The sequence below is a fragment of the Rhinolophus hipposideros genome (assembly GCF_964194185.1).
Source record: "Rhinolophus hipposideros genome assembly, chromosome: 16".
NCBI classification, from domain to species: domain Eukaryota; kingdom Metazoa; phylum Chordata; class Mammalia; order Chiroptera; family Rhinolophidae; genus Rhinolophus; species Rhinolophus hipposideros.
This window is the reverse complement of record NC_138062.1, coordinates 43361415-43382536: the sequence shown is the minus strand read 5'-3', so window position 1 is coordinate 43382536 and position 21122 is coordinate 43361415. Positions and strand designations below refer to the sequence as shown.

At 44.0% G+C, this 21122-nt stretch overlaps 1 protein-coding gene and 1 pseudogene across 2 annotated transcripts in view; one reads left to right on the top strand and one right to left on the bottom strand.

Annotated features, from left to right (window-relative positions):
• PEBP4 (phosphatidylethanolamine binding protein 4) overlaps positions 1-20713 on the bottom strand; it is a 211442-nt gene extending 190729 nt beyond the window's left edge. The window contains exon 1 of the mRNA XM_081075908.1: positions 20573-20713. Coding sequence (XP_080932034.1) covers positions 20573-20614 — 42 coding nt within the window. The 5' untranslated portion in view covers positions 20615-20713. The remainder of the gene's footprint in view (positions 1-20572) is intronic.
• On the top strand, positions 3715-11570 carry LOC308508960 (proteasome activator complex subunit 2-like; annotated as a pseudogene). The gene is made up of 2 exons: positions 3715-3741; positions 10936-11570. The product of its transcript is annotated as a proteasome activator complex subunit 2-like (transcript).
• Positions 20714-21122: the final 409 nt, after the last annotated feature.

Here is a 21122-nt window from a genome sequence, read left to right as displayed (position 1 = left end):
ACAAAATTCCAGTGATGATTTTCACAGAAATAGAAAAATCCATCCTAAAATTCACTTGTAATCTCAAGGGACCCCCGAATAATTAAAATAATTTTGAAAAGAAGAATGAAATTGGAGGAAACACACTTCCTGATTTCAAAATTTACTACAAAGCTGTGGTAATCAGAACAGTGTGGTACTGGCATAAAGACAGATATATGGATCAGTAGAACAGAGGGCCCAGAAATAGATCTTTGCATACATGGTTAAATGATTTTCAACCAGGGTGCCAAGACCATTGAATGGGGAAAGGACAGTCTTTTCGACAAATGATGCTGGGATAATTGAATGCAAAAGAATGACATTAAAACCTTACCTTACACCATCTACAAAAATTAACTCAAAATGGATCAAAGACCTAAATGTAAGAGCTAAAAATATAAAATTCTTAGAAGAAAATTAAGGGAAAATCTTCATAACATTGGATTTGTCCATGATTTCTTGGATATGACACCGAAAACAGAGACAACAAAATAAAAGATAAGTTGAACTTCATCAAAATTAGACTTTTAACATCAAAGAAATCTATCAAGACATTGAAAGACAACTGCAGAATGAGATAAATATTTGTAAATCATATGTCTGAAAAGGATTAATATCTGGAATATATAAATAACTCTTACAACTAAACAACAAAACACACAAACCAATGAAAATTGTGCACAATACTTGACTAGACATTTCTCCAAAGAAGATATACAAATGGCTAATAAGCACATGAGAAAATACTGAACATCACTGGTCATTAGGGAAATGTAAATCAAAACCGGTGAGATACCACTTCACATCCATTAGGATGGCTATTACTAAACACACACACACGCACACATACACACACAGAAAATAACAAGTATAGTGGATGTGAAGAAATTGGAACCCTCACATGAGGTCTGACCATTAAGTTCACGAACTTGTTGCAATGATGTTGCTAACCTTTTTTTGATAGCAGAGGGATTATTCATTATGAATTTGTACCAACTGGACAAACAGTTTACCAAGTTTACTAATTGCAAGTAGTGAAAAGGCTGCATGAAAAAGTTAGATGACCCGGACTTTTTACCGACAATTGATGGCTCTTGCATCATGACAATGCACCAGCTCACACGGCACTGTCTGTGAGGGAGTTTTTAGCCAGTAAACAAATAACTATATTGGAACACCCTCCCTACACACCTGATCTGGCCCCCAATGACTTCTTTCTCTACCCAAAGATAAAGGAAATATTGAAAGGTAGACATTTTGTTGACATTCAGGACATCAAGGGTAATGCAATGACAGCTCTGATGGCCATTCCAGAAAAAGAGTTCCAAAATTGCTTTGAAGGGCTGGTGTCAGTGCATAGCTTCCCAAGGGGAGCACTTCGAAGATGACCGTAGTGATATTCAGCAATGAGGTATGTGGCAGTTTTTCTAGGATGAGTTCGTGAACTTAATTGTCTGACCTCGTATTATGACCTTTTGTTGTCCTTCGTATTTAAAGAACAGGAAAGAATCCCCCAAATCTCCCAAAACGCACTTTGGGCCATCCTTTTGTTACCAACTACTATTTGTTGCTTTTTGTGTACCTTGCATATCAGATGACTAAGATGGACATTGTCTTGGAATGTAAAAGTATCAAAATGCAATTATTTTGGTTATTTTAAGAAACGCTTGCTTTCCTTCTGTCACATTTTGAATTGTAGATCTTTAACTTATCAAACAGAAGATACAGGAATTGGTGGTGGTGAGAGGGGGTGGGGGGTGGGAACAGTGGCAGAGAGAGCTTCAGAGCCTCGTTTTCCAGCACTTACATTCCCCAAGAGAGAGGAGACTAGGTGAGTGTCTATGAGATCAGCCCAGCCCTGATCCCTGTCTCAACCACTTTATTATCCAAGGGTTCTGCTAGACTCTGGCAGGAAGCTCGGGGCTGGGACCACTTCTCTCCAGGGACACAAATTTTCCTTTCTGGGAGCCTTAGCTTGTTGTTTTCAGCAACCAACCATTGATTAATAAGCCCATTTCTTCAGCCACAAATTGTATGTGTTACTGAATCACTCCATCCACAGAGTGGAAGGCCCCAGACGCACTATGAAACGGTGGCATTTTTCAGGTTCATTGTCTGACTGTCATCCTCAGAAGACTGACCATTTTGTCTGTCCTCATGGAGGTAAGAATTGAACTTAGAGCCTACCAGAGCTGTGTATTTACCCCCTCCTTTCATGAACAGATCCAATCCCTGGTTCTCCTCACATGTTCTGGTTCTCCTCCCCCCTAAGGATGGGAGGAAATAGGGATTCTTCTTCCATGGAAGGGGACATCAGGACCCCAGAACAGATGGAAACTTCCTAAGTCTATTGGAAGTAAGGCCTGTCAGAACTGAAATCAGTAATGCTCATCCCAGTCCAGAGCTCTAGCAGCAAGAAATGTGCCAAAGTGCCCTTTCTGGGAAAGGTAGATGCTCAGAGACAAGCGTATAGAAAGGCCAGAAGGAACCTCAAATCATTAGGGTGGAGAAACCCAAAATGCCACCCTAAAAACTAACTCCCTTATTCTCCAGGCCACAGTTCCATCCCCAAGATGGGCCCATTTTCTCTTTCTCTGACACTCGGGTGGTCCTTATGGAAAGTCCTTGCGTCACAGCAATGGGAAAGAGTCCCTGTCACTTACCCAGAGCAGTGTGGGAGCTGTTGGGTGGTGACGGCAGGGGAGTGAGAAATCTTGGCAGGTTTCTGGGCTGGAGAAAGTGAGGGGATCAAGTTTCTCCAGTTTGCCCCAGCATTTGGTCCCTTACGGCAATCAGCAATCAGGGTCTCGCAGTATTAAGGGTGTGAGAGTGTCGGGGAAAGTTCCTGGAGTGGCAGGAGGGGAGGTTGTAGCAGTTGGTCGTTGGGGAGGCAGTTGGAGAAAGTTCCAGAAAGTTCTAGGGAGGAGCTAATATGTAGGGTGGGAGAAAATAGGAAAAGAAAAATGGGTGGGTTTTCGGCATTCCTTCTTTCAAAGATTCTAAGGAAAAGAGTAGAAACCACATAGATGATTCTCTTACCTTTTCTCCCACCTTTCAAGATACACTGTGAGGCAGGCAGAAGGGGTACTAGAAAAACACAGAGAGAATGCTGCAGAGGGATAGAGAGAGAAACCATTTAGACCAGAATCCAGGAGAAAGACATACAGTGTTTGGCCATGTAGAGCAAAAGGCACATGGACACCAGCAAAAGGATGGGATTAGGAACCAGATTCGGAGTAGCTCAAGAGCCCCTTCCCTACTGAGTGTGACCTGGAGTCTCAGGAGAGCTCAGGACAACCCTGGTTCAAGCTCAGGGCCTGCCAGGCCTGCCAAGACTCAGCAGGTAATGTTCTACCAGAATGGGCTGTCAATACTCCTGTAACAGGTGACCAAGCCCAGGGCAAGTCTCTGGCTTTCAGGACCTGGGTTTCCTGCTGTGTTTTTAATGACCACATCTGGGACCACAAGCTTGGTTTCCTTCTGGAAAATTCCTCCCAGGAAATTCAAGGAGCCAGTGGAAATTCATACACTCCAGATGAATTGACTGAGAATCTTTATTAGTTTCAGGTGTACAAAATGATGTAATAGTTAGACATTTACACCCCTCACAAAATGATTAGTATTTTTTAAGTGCTTCTCATGGGATTCTAAGGAGCAGCCAGGCCTGAGAATCACTGTATTTAACATAGGTCGATGGCAGACACGTCCCAGATGCTCAAGGTACAAAGACAAAAAAGATTCAGCCCCTCCTCTTGAGCTCAGAGCTGAGCAAGGAAGATTAGCATCAAAACTAATAACTACAACAGAACTGCCAACAAGTCTGCTGAGTTCACCCACAGAAGCAGCCCTAGAGGAGGGTGTATTAATCCTGTGTTTTGTTTTATGCATTTTATCTTGGTTTGAGTCTTGGGAGCTTTGCTGGCTGGGGAGAGACTGCTCCTCCAGGGTTAGCTGATTCCTAGAGATACTGAACATGTTGCCTTGGGACACACTTTTCATATACAAACCAATCAATCTTGAGTCTGTTCCCTCTACCACCTCCTCTACCTAACTCTTACCCACCAAGCCACCCTCTTCCCTAATTACCCCAGGGCCAGGTACCAAATAACTAGAGGCCAACCCTATAGCCTAGAACCTGCTGATATTATTCAGACTACCCAATCCTAACCATGCTCAGCTGCTTAAACTGCCTCACCCCTTCCTTCCCATGGAAAACACAAAAAAGGCTCTGGGACATGTATCCCCTCGTTCCTCTGCCTCCTGATAGACCCCCATGCTTCCCCACCTGGTATGATATGTCCCTTTCTCTTGGAAACTGTAAGAGTAATAAATTCTTCTGTCAATGGCATTGACCTCTCTGTCATCACTCGGTCACCTCTATAAATTAAAGTCTCGTGGGTACAATCAAGACAGAGGCTATGGTTATCTTACAGAAGTGATGAACAGGGAAGTCTTTGAGGGAGGAACAGGAGAAGGCTATCCCATGTGCAGAGGCCCTGAGGCCTAGAAGGGCCCCAGGGCTGATGGACGAAAGCACGATGGAATTGCTGGAGCACTGAGCACAAGTGACCAAGTAGGGTACGGGTGCAGACAGCATGAGGGTCTTCGGTTGGATCGGAGAATCTCAGGAGCAGCATGGGATGCCCCCTTTGGCTCTGTTACACAGCTTTACATCTTCAAGTGCTGGACAGAAGGTCAGAAAATATTCTACAGGCAGAGAAACTACGATATGGTGTGGAGTTGGTTGTTCCTTAAATAAGAGATTCCTTAAAAAATTAAGAATAGAACTATCATATGACCTAGCAATTCCTCTTTTGGGTATTTACCTGAAAAATATGGAAACACTAATTCGTAAAGATATATGTACTCCTATGTTCATTTCAGCATTACTCACAATAGCCAAGACATGGAAACAATATAAGTGTTCATTTATGAATGGATAAAGAAGATGTAGTGTATATACACAATAGAATACTAGTCAGCCATAAAAAGAAAATGAAATATTGCCATTTGTGACAACATGAATAAATCTTGAGAGTATTATTGCTAGGTGAAATAAGTCTGATGGAAAGGGACAAAAACCGTATGATTTCACTCGTATATGGAATATCAAACAAAAAGTAACAAACGGACAAAACAAAACAAACTCAGAGACAACAGAATGGTGGTTACCAGAGGGGTTGGAAGGTAGGGGGAAGGATGGAGGGAAAAGGGGGTAAAATATCTGGTAACAGAAGAGTAGACTTTGAGTAGTGAACACACACTGGAGTATATAGATGTAGAATTATAATGTTTTACACCTGAAATTTATTTCATGTTATTAACCAATGTTACCACACAAAAAATTATTTTTAAAAAAAGCCATGCCTCGCTTTTAAAAAAAAGAATGAAGAGGTGACCTATGCACTTACCTTCTCTCCAACAAGCCCTCCTAGCTAACCCATTTCTCAGTTTGGCCTTCCGTGAGGTTAAGGTCATGGTGAGACCCTTTACACTGGCACCAACCCTCCTGGCCCAAGAGGCCTATGGGAAGAGAGAACAAACTGCAGAGTCAGGCGGAGAGGGCTCCTCCTTCTGAGGTAGAGCATGTACTTTGGGTCTGAATCATGGACCTGCCATCTTGGCCGAGCTTCTTCCTCTCTCTAGGCTAGTTCCACATCTTTAGTGTGGGCATACTAACACATAGGTCATGGGGTTGTCATCTAAAGGAGGAGGGAAGGGGGAGCACAGCGCTTGACACATGGTGTATTTGTTCTATGTGTTCCCCCTTCAACCAGGAAACATTCTGAATCTGATGAGAATAAAAAGAGACATGTTCCATCAGAACTGCAAGGCAGAAGCTCATGAGATGCCAACAGGTGACAGACAGTTTAGTAAGACTGTCTCTTCCAGATAATCCCCATAAGTGGGTCCTTGGGCTGTAGGTCTGCAGAGGGGCCACGAGGTCTGCTTGGCTTAGCCAGTGTCAGCTGCCATCATCTTGCTGCTCTAAATCGAGGCTTTGGAACTTTCCTGGACCCTCATCCCAGGACAGCCTCAAGAGGAGGGTACAAGGCCAACAGACATTGTACCAGGTTATAGGGGTTCAGATGCCCATACTATCTCCTAAGCTCTCTGAAGAAAGGAAAGACTGGAGAAGGACAGTCTTTTCCACCTGTGTTCTCTGCCTCTGGGTGCTCTGGTCCTCTTGGATTCCTTGGGCTACCTCAGCTATCCAGGTGACAATGACAGCTTCCATTGACTGAGCACTGATCATATACCAAGCAGTGTGAGGGCATGTAACCAGCATTATCTCATTTAATCCTCCCTGTAGCCCTATGATGTGGGCACAATTATCCCCATTTTGCAGCTGAAGTTAGAAGTCACATAGTTAGTTAATCCCAACCCAAATCTCCTTGAAGCTAAAGCCTGTGTTCTTACTCTCTCACTAGAATATTCGGGACCACTACCTTTCCCAGCTTCAATCCGAAGGCCTGTCGACACATACTTCTTTTGCTGCAGCAAGCTCTATCTCTTTGAATCTTTGGGTGATTCAAAATTCACCCAAACTGCAATGTCCACAGGTCATTTTCTTCTTCGACACTTTTCTCCATGTCTCGTCCTAGTCCTTAATTCATGCAGCTAACAGACAGTCACTGGGGTCCTCTGACAGTCATTGGGCCAGGTACTTTGTACCTCTGAGGACGTATCACCTTTTGCCACTATGTCAGTGTGTAATTAGAAAAAAACAAGAGGTCTAACATGGGTCTGGAGACGGCTTTAGCTGGTCCTTTTTGGGAAAGGTGATTGGAATAGGTGCCAATTCAATTGAAACACCCGCTGGACCCAACCATGTGCAAAGTATTCTAAGGTCTAGGCATTTCCTCCAGGATAAATACAACACAATGTTTGCCTCCACAGTTTAATGGGAAAAATGGATATTTACTTAACCAACAGTAAAATCAGGCAGCCTGTGATAAAAGCTATAATAAAATAGACCAAATGGTGGGGACACTGGAGGGAAATGAGACCAGAATTGAGGAAGATCTCACATGGAGGAGGTATTTGCAATGTGTCTCTGAGGCTGCTTACTATGAGCTCATCCGGGTCTAGAACTCATGCATCAAATCCACCAGCCTGCCTGAGCCCCCAGCTCTGACATCTGATTGTGTCCCTGCAGAGTCTCATTAGATCAGCCTTCCTCCCTGCCGCCCCACACCTCATACCTGCCCCTGGCTCCATGCTCATGGCTGGGCCTGCAAAGTGCCTCTCTAACAAGTCCTTGCCCCCATCAATCCCTCTGAGCATCATTTGGTTTGAGGGCTGATTGCTTAGTGCTGCCCCATGGAGGAATGAAGGCAGCCAAGTCATTAGGCCCAAAACCACTGATAGCAAGTGCAGGCTGGGAGCTGCCAGACGCCTGGCCCATGTTTCAGAGCATTTGCAGACTTCAGGCAAGGAATGAAGAGCAAGCCTGGGACGACGCCAGGTTCTTGCTCTTCACAGGGAAAGGCATTTGAGGCATAAGAGGAAAACTGAGGGTGGTCTTTCTGGGTCTTCTCTCCTTCCTCTTTTCTGGGTCTTGTCTGGGCTGCCTACCTGGGCAGGGGGCTTTGTAAGGAAAGCACCTGCTAGGAACAAGGTGGATCCTCTTGGGAACTCAGGTAGACTGTCTTATTTTATATGAGGCATCTACAGGTGTAATTATTTCCCAAAGCAACCCCAGGTGGCTGCAGGTGGAGGGGCTGGGAGATCCGCCTCTTCTGTGGCCCTGGCAGGGAGATAGACTAAGTGCCCCAGAAGCAGCTTTCTGCCCAGCGTCAGGGTGGCTCCCAGGGATGGGATGGCTCGTCCCCTGCTGGGCTACCTGGGGAACCATACAGATCCATCAGCAAAATGTTTAGACACAGGTCCCGTGGTGCTGTGCCAAGGCCATGCAGAAGGAATTCCACTCTCGGGTCAGGAGTGGATTTGAAGCAGTGTCTTCAACCTGTACTCTATGGAGCTGCTTCAACAACTTTTGGGGGTGTGGGAGGGAAAGCTCCAACCTGGAGCCTTGATCTGTTTTCTACATTAGCGTTCTGCTTAGAAGATGTGTGTGTGTCTGTGTGTGTGTGTGTGTGTAATTTGTGTGTATTAAATGATTATATATATTCAATTATTTTATATATATTAAATGATTCTGCTAGTAAATATTCAAAAACTCACTAGATGAATTGGCATTAACTTACCTCTTTTGAGTCTTTGCTATCTGCTCTTCTATGTTCTCTACACGTGTTATCTCTCTTTATCCTCACAAGTACTTCATGAAGTATAGAGTTATAGCTCCATTTTCAGATGAGAAAACCGAGGAACAGAGAATATGAGAATCTTGCCCAAGACACACCACTCCTAAATGGCAGGCTGGATCTGAAGCCAGAGACTCTAGGCCTTTGCTCTTTCTCTCCAGGTGCTCCTGACCCTTCCTCTGAGGACAGGGACTTAGTATTTCAGTGTTTCTCAGATGACCCTAGCCAGCATCATGAATACAGCTGAATTGGACTTCACTGACTACCCTCCCTCTGACAAGCCCTGTGTCCCACTTTCAGGGTTCCCTCCAGGCCACCAGGGACCTCGCCAGTTGATCCTGTGGGGGAGGAAAGCAATCTGGTGGGAGGAACGGGGCCTTCCTGAAAGGCCAGCGGGGGCCCAGCCCATCTGCATGTACAGTCTGGGTATTTTTTAACAGACGTGAGAGGAGGAGGCTTTAGGGAGATTTCCTGTACTGGTTGGCTATGAAGGAGCACTGCTTACGGGGGGCTAACCCTGACTACCCCTTCTCAGAGCAAGCTCCACTGTGGAAACTACTGTCCAGTCCCATTCTCATGGCTGAGAAATAACATTCCTCCACAATGAAGTTTCCCCCATTGCACTGCCTCTGGGACCCCTCCGGTTTACTCCCCACTCTGTCCTGGACACACCACTCTCCCCTGACCTGTGATGCTCTCCACGCTCCTTTACTCTGCTTCCAAAGCTGACCTCTCTCCAATGCCCACCTCAGGCCCATTTCCTTCTTCAAGCTTTCCTCAAGTGGTATTCTGGACCTACAACACTTAAGCTGACAGATCATTTGACTTTCTCCCTACATAAGTCTTGCCTTCTCAAGTAAATGGTAAATTCCTTGACAGCAGCTACTATGTTTTTGTATTGGCAGGGGTTCTTGGGAAAATCCTTCCTTTGAGGGGCTTGGGATCCCCGGGCAAATGCCACTTGATAATGAGACTCTTCCTTTAGCCATCAAATTTTCTACCAAATTAGTAGATTCTACAGACCTTGAATTATAAACAGGTGACACCATGGCTTCCCCCAGCATCCCTTGAAGGAGATTCTTCTCTGCAGGACATCTACTCACCACACCCACTGGAGCCCTCACAGATGACCACCTTGAGAGCATGGAGCGGCAGGACAGATGCCAGCCCCTCTCTGCCAGCAGTGACAATGTGTCCCTGCCTGTGATGGGGAGAAGTGGAACTTCTCACTCTCCTCCAGCCTGGACTCCTCCTTTCTCCCGACCTGGATTTAAAACTTGCTTTATGACCTGCTCATATCTAATGAGCATATCACATCTCTCACACTGTATCATTTCATGGTATCCTATCCTATCCGATCTCTCTGTGCAGGGACCACGGGGTTCACTCCATGTGTGGATGTAGGAAATTAGTTTCAACTAGGCCAAAGAGACTTTCACTTTTTATGTCTCCACTGTGTATCAGCACTGGGTGCTGCACTTTGCCGGTGCTCATTAAATATTTGTTGAGGAATGAATGGACGAATGGGAGCTTCTGGAAATCTCATGTTGTGTGCTCTGTTGAGTCAGGCGCCTTCATTCCATATGCTCAGTGTTGACAATACCATCATCACAATGTTGGAAAGGTTCCTTGTAATACTGATGACACATGTCAGAATATGTATCCTGTTTATTTTCCCCCCTTGGCCAGTCAGAGCACCATCATAGGTACAAGTATGCTCTGGACTCAGGGCTGTGCTCCTGAAAAAAGTCTAGACACCTGTGAATTGGATCCTGTTGTAACCGCTCATGTGGGGAGAGCTTACATAAGTGAATAACCACTACCTAACAATTGTTTTCTTTTGTGTTTGCTTAAAGCTCTATGTCATTGATATGTGACGGCTAAAGTATAATATTCAAAAGAGGTAAACTCATCAACGCTCATACGGATAGGAAGTGAACACATGTTAAAATTTTCATTCAACGCATTATCAACGAGAGAACTGGTAAGATCTTACAAGTTCAAAAGGCAATCCAAAAAATGGACACACTAATAGATCAGGAATACTGAAAGGAATGTGCAAAACTGGCTTCCTCCACAGTGGGAAAAGGAAGTCAGTTGAACAAGACAGAATTTACCGTACATGTCTACAGACAAGAATTATTCCATATTGCTTTTAGTTATCTACAATTTATGGAGTTGGAAAAATTGCTCAAGTCAATGAAAGACACAGAATCAGGGAAGTTGGAAGAATGTGTTCTAAGCAGTTTTTCATTGCAGAGGCTCAGTAATCTTGTTTGCTTATTACAAACTTCTTATGTGACAGCAGTGATATTTGAAGTCAATGGAGAAGGGACAGACTATCCACTAAATGGTGCTGGGACAACTGAATTTCCATATGTAAAAATAAAATTAGATTATAACACTATATGTTACACAGAATAAATTTCAGGTGAATTAAAAAATATTAAAATAGAAAATTTTAAACCTTTAGAAGAAAATACAGGAGAGTATCTATATGACTTTAAGGTAGGGAAGGAAACATGACAGAAAAGACACAAGTTATACAAAAACAGACCTACAGATCTGACTATATTTAAAACAAAAAGTCTTTTTCTCATCACGAGACCACAGAAATAGGAGACCAAAGGTCTAGCAATTGGAGCAGCCAAGCCTGTGGGTGCGCCTAAGCAGGGAAACCCACAAACAGGTGGATGTCTTCCGGCAAAATCTTTTCCAGGAGGCTGAAGAATTCCTCTACAGATCTCTGCCACAGAGAATCATACATCTGAATCAGCACTTGCAAGAGAACTCCCTCAACGTGGGCTGACCTGACCTCTCTCCAGGCCCCACTGGACTTCCCTATTTTAGACTCCCTTTCTTCCTGGGAATGAGAAGGTCCTGGCCCTGCTTGCCCCGGGTAAGCCAGAAGTCTGGACTCTCAAAGAAAAATGCATTCTAGTGATCACATGGATCGAGCACCCGTTCCCTAAGATTGCGAATGGAAATGACTTTCGGGTGGCAATCCAGAGAAGGTACTGAAGAAGCTGAATGCAGTCAAGACCAAAGTAAAAGCCTTCCAGACAACTTCTCAGAACACCGGGATGCTGTGGCCAAGTCCTCTAAGGAGACCCATGTAATGAATTACTGGGTTCTAGTGCATGAGCGAGATGAGGCATCCTATGGGAGCTCAGAGCCCTGGTGCTGGACCTGAGGGCCTTCATGCTGAGCTATCATGTCATCAGCAGCAACCCAGAGAAAACTGTCAACCCAAAGGGTGAAGAGAAGCCATCTATGTACTGAACCCAGGGCTAGAAGGGAAATAAATGACCTATATACTATGTGTGGGGGGAAAAAAAAAAGAGACCAGAGATATAAAATACTACATTGTATATTGCCAATAATGTGACCACATCCAGAACCCATAAAGAGCTCTTGCAAATCAAATCAGTAAAAGACCAACAAGCCATGAGAAAGGAAGGGAAAACTACAGGAAAAGACTCAGAGTACAAGTTTCTCAGGAGTTAACTCCAGCTGCCCCTCCAGTGTCTTTCAGACGAGCACCAACACCTCAAGCATTCAAAGGAGCCAGAGGGAGTATAGCCCAGACAGTCCCTCAAAGCCAGTTGTGTCCCACTCTGGCTCCATGCACAGATTCCTCAGGACACCACACTGACCCAAAGATGTTAACAATTGCAGTTTCTTGGAAGACGGTCTTAGGTACTTACCTATAATGATCATCAAAACCTAATGGCTCATCCCAACTCTACTCTGACTCATGGTTACCTTGCACTTAAAAAATGATGTCAGGTCCCGCTCCTTTTGGCCTGTTTGTGGCCATGGAGACCATGGACTCAATGGTCTTTGTTTTTGCCCTGCCTTGTGGGGTTTTGTGAGATATCACTGAGATGATTCTTACAAAATGCTAAAAGGTGGAGTGGAGGGAAAGTGGGTCCATAACAGGACTCTCTGAGTGTCCACATGTGCCTTGGGAAGCTGTCTTTGCGAGCTCAAGCTTAAATCTGTTTCTTCAGTCTTCTCAGCAATTCTGTAAGTTATTTTCCACACTGACATGGTTTCCTTTCTGCTTACCCCAGTTAGGAGGATGTTATTTTCTGCAGCTAATCAGTGACAGATGCGGGTCAAAGAGAGAAATGACCAGGAATGTAAGAAAAGGGATATAATTACAGATACAAAAGTACTTTTTAAAATTACGTATAACATACATAACACTATGCTAATCAATTTGAAGATATTGATAAAACAGATAGCTTTTCAGAACACATAAGGTATTCAAATTTACAAAAAATAAAAAGCACAAAGAGACAAATAACAACGGAAACTTTGAAAATGTTATAGAAGAATTACCTTCCGAGAAAACGATTTCTAAAATAGCAGGATATTTCATTGAACATTAACTGACGCATTTTTTCATTAAAAGTAACTCCTGGTTTTTTCTGTTTGCCCAGCAACTCATCATCCACACTTAACTCAAAGGCATTCACAGCCTTATGGGTATGGAGAGTAGAACAAGAAAGTCATTGCTCAGCTTTGAATTTCAAAGCAGATTTTACCTTCGTGGGGAAACAGAGCCTAAATACCCCGCCCCCCCCCAAAAAAAAAAAACAACCCACTTCAAGAGTCAGATGTTGGAGAAAGTTTTTATTTTGTTTTGTATTTTAAAAGACTTGACTTTACAAATCAATGGCTATTGATAAAACTGACTTAAACATAATTTATGATCACAAAAGAACAGTTTTCTCACCCCCAAAATGAATGAGCATAAACCAACTGACAGAAAGGAAGGAGACTTGAAGGGGATATTAACAGAAATCAAACAAAGAGTCTCTGAAGAGTGCTCGGCACCCTGGCTCTCCCAGTGGACACCAAGGGCCAGGGTGAGAGAAACCCTGGGTATGTAGTTTTAAAGGAGGGCCAGAGCTGCGATATGCATAGACTGGCTCTCCATGGCCCTTAAAGGACATGGAACAAGGATGGTGAAATCGAAATGATTGAGTGGATCATCTGGGTGAATGTAGCCTTAATTGTTCCTATACTCTGGGCAGTTGAGGGAGAGCATCCAAGTCCTAGGGGCCAAGAGAAGTAGTGAGTAGGCAGGTAGACAAGCCTGTAGAGTCCTGTCATCAACTGGGACACGGGTCTACAGTGTTCATGGGCTAGAACTGGGCTGGGCACATCAGCAGCAGATGCCAGCACATGGCAACAGGAATCAGAAGCAGGATGTGGCACAAAGACCAAAAACTCACCTCATGCTAGAAAGGTGAGTAAACCTCCCAGAATTCAGATCACCATGGAGAAGAGAGAGGAAGAAGGGGAGAAGGTGTAACTGATTTCAGTTTATACTCCGAATTGACACATTTCAGTACAAAAGTGGCGAAATCTATAAGAGTAAGTTTTCTTTCGTTAGCAGAAATAGACTGTCTTGAACTGTCTGTGACGGAGAAATGAAGACAATTACATATTTGTATCTCTGAACCTGTGTGAAATTCAGACCTGCTATGAAACTTAATGGGTGCAGATATTTCCCATGCTATAAAAAAATTCACCATTAGAGATGTAGGAATTTTCCCAATACATTTTACAAAGCTAACACAAGTGTGATAGCAAAACCTAATGAAGTCCAAAAGAGTGTAATTACCAATCTTTCTTAGGGATACAAAAGAAGAATCTTAAATATCCTAGCAAGTCAAATCCAGCAACATGACAAATGAGTAGGTGATCATGACCAAATTGGCTTTATCCAAGGAATGTAGGGATGGTTGAATATTAATATATCTGTTAATGTAATTATCCCTTTAAAAATGATAATCCCAATGCCAAAAAAATTATTTGATAATTTCCAGTGGACATTCTTAATATCAAAAACACATCATAATGGAAAAACATCCCTTGTTCATGGGTTGGAAGACAATATTGTTAAGGTGTCAACACCACCCAAAGCGATCTATAGATTCAATCCAATTGCTAACAAAATCCTAATAATGATTTTTGCAAAAATAGAAAAATCTATCATAAATTCATATGGAATTTCAAGGGATTCCAAATAGCTAAAACAATCTTGAAAAAGAAGAATGAAGTTGGAGTACTCATGCTTCCTCATTTCAAAAGTTACTACAAAGCTATGGTAATCAGAACAGTGTGTTACTGGTATAAAGACAGATATATACATAAATCAAACAAATGGAATATAGAGCCCAGAAAGAAACTCTTGCAAATATGGTCAAATAATTTTCAACAAGGGTGCTAAGATGAATGAATGGGGGAAAGGACAATTTTTTTCAAGAAATGGTGCTGGAAAATCTGAATATACACAAGAGTGAACAAAAAAACAAAATTGGACTCTTACCTAACACCTAAAACTATAAAACTCTTAGAAGATAACATTGGGGCAATTCTTCCTGACATTGGATTTGTTAATGATTTCTTAGATATGACACCAAAGACACAAGCAACTAAAGTAAAAATAGACACATTAGACTTCCTGAAGACTAAAGAAACTTTTGTGTATCAAGAAACACTATCAACAGAATAAAAATACAACTCACAGAATAGGAGAAAATATTTGCAAATTACATATCTGATAAGGGATTAATATCCAGAAAATATAAAGAACTGCTGAAACAAATAGAAACAAAACAACAAAGAACCCCAAAATGAGCAAAGGACTTGAATAGACATTTCTCCAAAGAAGATATACACTCATAAATGGCCAATAAACACATGAAAAGATGTTCAACATCACTAATTCACTGGAGAAATGAAAATCAAGACTACAATGAGATAGATACCAATTAAGATGGCTACTATAAAAAAACAAAAACAAAACAGAAAATAACAAGTGTTAGTGAGGATGCGAAGAAACTGGAACTCGAGCACAATGAAGTAGGAATATAAAATGGTGCAGCCCTATGGAAAACAGTATGAGGGTTCCTCAAAAAATTAATTATTATATGATCCAACAATGCCACTTCTGGGTATATACCCAAAACCATTGAAAGCAGATCTTGAAGAGATGTTTGCATATCTATGTTCATAGCTGCATTATTCACAATAGTCAAAAGGTAGAAACAACCCAAGTGTCCATCAATAGATGGATGGATGGACAAAATATTTTATATGTATACTACATACACACACACACAAATATTATTCTTTCATATACAAGGTCAATTAAGTTCACAAATTTTTCGCAATGATGTTGCTAACCTTTTTTATATCAGAGGAACTATTCATTATGAATTTGTACCAACTGGACAAACAGTTAACCAAGTTTACTATTTGGAAGTGCTGAAAAGGTTGCATGACAAAGTTAGAGGACCTGAACTTTCCGCCAACAATTCATGGCTCTTGCATCACGACAATGCACCAGCTCACACGGCGCTGTCTGTGAGGGACTTTTTAGCCAGTAAACAAAGAACTGTATTAGAACACCCTCCCTACTCACCTGATCTGGCCCCCCAGTGACTTCTTTCTTTACCCGAAGATAAAGGAAATATTTAAAGGAAGACATTTTGATGACATTCAGGACATCAAGGGCAATACGATGATAGCTCTGATGGCCATTCCAGAAAAAGGAATGGCTACCCCTTCAAAGTTCCAAAATTGCTCTGAAGGTAGACTAGGTGCTGGCATCAGTGCATAGCTTCCCAAGGGGAGTACTTAGAAGGTGACCATAGTGATATTTAGCAGTGAGGTATGTAGCAGTTTTTCTAGGATGAGTTCGTGAACTTAATTTCCAAATTTGTATATACAATCTATCACACATTGAGCCTTAAAAAGGAAAGAAATTCTGACACATGATACAAAGAGGATGAACCTTGAAGACGTGATGCTAAGTGAAATAAGCCAGTCACAAAAGGACAAAAACTATATGATTCCACTCATATGAGGTACTTAGAGTAAGCAGTGAAATTCAATGAGACAGGAAAGTAGAACGGTGGGTATCAGGGATTGAGGAGGAGGGAGGATGGGGAGTTAGGGTTTAATGGATACAGTTTCAGTTTTGCAAGATGAAAAATATTCTGCAGGTGAATGGTGGTGATGGTTGCCCAACAATGTGAGTGTGTTTAATGCCACTGAATTGTACACCTAAAAATGGTTACAATGATCAATTTTATGATTATATATTTTACCACAATTTAAATAAATAATTTTTTAATTAAAAAAAAAATCACATCTAAGTCAACTTAAATTGGGAAGCTTGGGCCGGACCCGTGGCTCAGGTGGTTGGAGCGCAGCGCTTCTAATGCGAAGCTCTCCAGTTTGATTCCCACATGGGCCAGTGAGCTGCGCCCTCTACAGCGAAGATTGTGAACAACAGCTCTCCCTGGAGCTGAGCTGTGCCGCGCCCCCCACAACTAGATTGAAAACAATGACTTGTCATGGAGCTGATGGGTCCTGGAAAAACATACTGTTCCCTGATATTCCCCCAATAAAAAATAAAAAAAGAAGAAGAATCCTGCTGAGAAGTCTGCCTAGAGAATGATCTTTAATGCGTGACCACAGGTAGCTCAAGGTGACCCCACAGGAAGGCTGCCTGACATAAACACCGTGTTCTCACTCCTCTATCCTCTTATCTCCTGCAGGGCTTCTCACCAGACCATCTGGAAGCCAGAGTCACCCTCCCCTCCAGGGCAGGCAGACAGCAGGGCAAAGAAAGGTAGAGCTGTCTCCGAGAGACATCCAGTAGAACAACAAAAAAGGAAGCAAAACCAGCAGGTTCTAAACCAACGTCTACAATCTCATGATTGCATCCTTTTCTCTTGTGCTTAATTTAATCTCATGTTGTTTTGTACAGTAACACACTGCACAGGCTTGTAGCCTAAAAGCAATAGGCTTGTGAACAATAATACAAATGGAGCCACTTTAAAATGGAGCTGGAACTACCATGCCAGAGGAACGGCCTTGCACGTCGGATACCTCAGACCTGGAAATGTTAAAACAGAACAAAATAACCTTTGGACTGGCTCTCAGCAACCTTGTTTCCCAAAAAACTGTTTGCAAAGATAACAAGAAAGAAGATATTACGATGACTGAGGTCACACTCGTATAGCAGAGGTGTGAGTAGGTAATACCATTCAGGTTTGTATAAAATACACTCTGATGTCCCCACGAAATTGCCTAAGGATGCATTTTCTCAGAATGTATCCCCATCATTTAGTGCATGACTGTACTTTAATCCTCTCCCTCTCACCCTCACTCACCCCATCCGTTGTTTTTATCCTTTTTTGTGTCTTTAATCTCTCCCTCCCAAATTGATTCTTTCTACCAGCACTTAAACATACTTAAATCTCTTCCATCTTTAAAACATTCCTCTTAATGGATGCTGATACATAACCTCATGCCCCCTTCTAAACTAAGGCCTTCATTCTCCCAGCTGCTAGGAGTGTCAGGTGCTGTCAGCTCACAGCTCAGCCTTGCTCTGGGAATTGCCAGAGGGAGCTGCCTTGCCCAAGGTGATGAGATAGCAAAACCGTAGGCAGTCAGGGTCGTGGCCAAGGTGGAGGGGATGAAGGCCGAGAGCGTAACAAACGCCAAAGGAAATGACTTTAAAATAGCTAATAATTTCAAACTGCAGGGCTCGCCAGAATCATCAGCCCAGGTGCAGGGGGCCAATCAGCTTGTAACAAACTATTCCAAACTACAGAGCCCACCAAGGTTAACTGTCCAGGTACAGGAGACCAATCAGCTCTGACTCAGAGGCATTAATAGTTCCCAGTGTAGTCCGCTCGTGGGACATTCCATTTTCGGATCCCCCCTCTCTTTGGAGAGCTGTTCTCTTGCGCTTTACAATAAAACTACTGTTTAAACCTTGACTCTCCTATCTGTGTCCCCATTCTTCGGTGACTGTGAGATCATGATCCCGGGAACACACCACACACCGGATTCCTATATCAGTGACACCCATTCTCTAAGGCAGGCCACATCCTGGGACTGGCTGGTGCTTGAGTGTTTTAAGAGTACTCAAGATTTGTTTTAAACAGATAAAGTAAGATACGCAGATACAGAGGTGATTCCGTCAGGAGGCAGGGGAGGGGAAAATAGGGGGAAATGTGGGCAAGAGGCATTATTATGGTTTCTATGGGCAAGGCAAGGCAGAGTAAGCAGGTTTAGGAGCGGCCAGTTTAAATAATTTGATGGGCTCCGGGGTATAGGGACTGTCCTTAGTTGTCTGGTGCCTGACCTTGGGGTGATTAGGGCAGGTAGACAGTGGCTCTGAGTGTAAGAGTCCCTTAAGTGTGGGGGGTATGCACTCTGGACTGGTTGGTTTGCATATGAAAGTTGTGCTCGCAGCAGGAGTCATTTTCTATCTCTAGGAACTGTCTAGGCCTGGGAGGGCAGTCTCTCTAGGATCAACAAGGGCCTTCCTAGCTCCATAGCTCCCAGAGTGCTGTGGAGGCCTGTGTATCACCATGCCACAGTGAGACAGGTTAGTTAGCATGTTGTTAGGTTAATAGGGAGGTCCCTGGTGGAATAAACAAAAGGCAGCCATATCCTGAAACTCCAGGTTCTGAAATGTCTCCCTCACTCCAGGACAAAGATATGACAACGCGTCTTGAAGTTAATAAATTATCTCCATAAATCCCTTTTGGCCGACAAAGGAGCAGATATGGTAGATAGGAATGGGTTCATTAATCCCTTTAGGATCTGATAGATAGGGATGGGTTCGTTAATCCCTTTAGGGTGGGCAAACAGGACAAACCTGATAGACAAATTCCATTAGAAGGTGCCAGCCCCCTTCCCCAAGCAGGCAAGGGAAGGTATAAAAGTAAGAACTTTTGCCTCAGTCACTGGGCAACCCGGTCAGGACCCCCTCTCTTTCTGAGAGCTGCGACTCTTTACTCTTTACGGTTAATAAACTATCCTCTTTTACAACTCCTCCCCTCTCCTTGGTTCATGCTTCCATTCTTCAGTTTCAGGAGACACGATCCCAGCACAAAGAAAATATTCTACATCAACAGTCCAACTTTTCCCTCTGCTCCCTCATGCTGCCCCACTCTCGGGAGCATGCCCCCCAAAAACTTCCTGCCTGCAAACCTCCACCAAGGGTCTGTTTCCCGGAGAACGGACTTAAGACTCTCTCCTCACCACCCCACTAACCAACATGCATCTCTCCTTTCCTTCACAGCGAAACTTCTTGGAACAGCAACCGCTACTCACAACCTCATTTCTGCAGGTTGAAGCCACACCCTTTGATTAGCTGTTCTCAAACTTGAGTGTGAATCAGAAGCATGGGGAGGACTTGTGAGAACGCAGACAGAAGGACTCACCTCCAGAGTCCGATTCCGTAGCTGAGAGTTGAGCACACAGTCTGCTCTTCCAAACATGTTCCCATGGTAGAGAACCCCCTGCTTCAGCACCCCCACCCCCTTTCTGTCAGGATGAGGTCCACACCTCCTCACAAGGCCCTTCCCTGTTTACTCTATCCATCTTATCTCTCTCATGCCTTTCTGAGTCTGGTGAGGCCCTCGGCAGTGGTTGTGGTTTCTCATTGGGATAAGCTCTCCCTCTCACCTCTGGGCCTTTGGGCATATTTTGTTCACTCTGTCTGTCATTCCTCAACACCCCTCTTCTTTCCCCTGCCTGTCGAGCCCTTTCTCAGTTTCCTGTCTCTTCTCAAATCACTTCTTCAGGGAAGCCTTGATCCTCTCTACCTGCCTCCTTTCACGGGCAGCCCTACTGTATTATCACAGAGTGAGTGGAAAAATGAATATTGGGGGAGGCAACTCTTTTTAGTTGTAGAAACTCCCCCTCCTCCCGGCTGAGGCAAAGCTGGAAAAGGCAAAAGAAGAGGCCACTGTGGGGAGTGCCGGCCCACTGGTGGCTCCTGGGAGGACAGTGGGGAGAGGCCACATCTGCAGGAGGAGGGGCACATGGCAGGTTTTTTCCTGCTCCCTTCTGCTGCATGATGCCCAGACAGACAACAGGGGTAGCCTCTTCCGACTGACAGTGTCTGACTGTCCTGTTCTCCTTAGCCCCTCAGCCCACCCCTTCTCTCCACCACGCCTTCCACACACTACCACTGGGGTCAGATGAAACCCACCCCATGCACTAGCTCTCCCTGGAGAGCCACCTCCCCACTCTGGGGCTTCCAGCCCTCTCTAGGGGGAGTCATGTGATCGCTTTGGTGTGTATGACAAGCTCCTCAGAGTGATGCTTGGAGGGGTGACCTTGCTTCCCAGGACAGAACCGGCTCTTTGCAAGTTTGCGATGTGTGTTGTTGGGCTGCTTCCCAGGCATGGGGTGGGGGTGGAGGTGAGAAGGCAGGGCAAGGGCAGACTCACGTTTTCTCTGCAGATATTTGGCCCCAATTTCCAAGCCCACATTACGTAACACCTGAGGAGAGCTGCACTCCCCTGTCACCCACACCTCTTCCCTCTTCTGTGGAGCATTTCGCAAGCGCAGCTGCTTCTCAGAGAAGGTCTATTTTGGGAGCTGTTTTCATTTGACCTATATTAAGCAGTCACAAGGCAGAGGCAAGTCGCAGGGTGCAGGGTGGCATGCTTGCTCTTTGTGCTTTTCTAGTGTCACGGGTGAGAAAACCAGACAAGCTGGCGCCCACAGCTTGAGAACTCAGACTCAAGTGGCCCAGGGACCTCACCAGGGCTTGAAGCTACAGAAAGCACTAAGCTTAGATGGTCTACCTGTGCTAGTGTAGCCCCATGCCGCCTTCCTATTTCAAATTCTGATTTGCCTCTGCCTGAGGTCAGAGCACTGGTCTGGGAGAAATTTAGGTTCCCTGTAGGCCTAGAGTCTACTAGGACAGGTTGGGATGAGTCCTGTGAAATACAGTTGAGCTTTAATTGGCCATCAGCCCCTCCACAGGGAATTCTC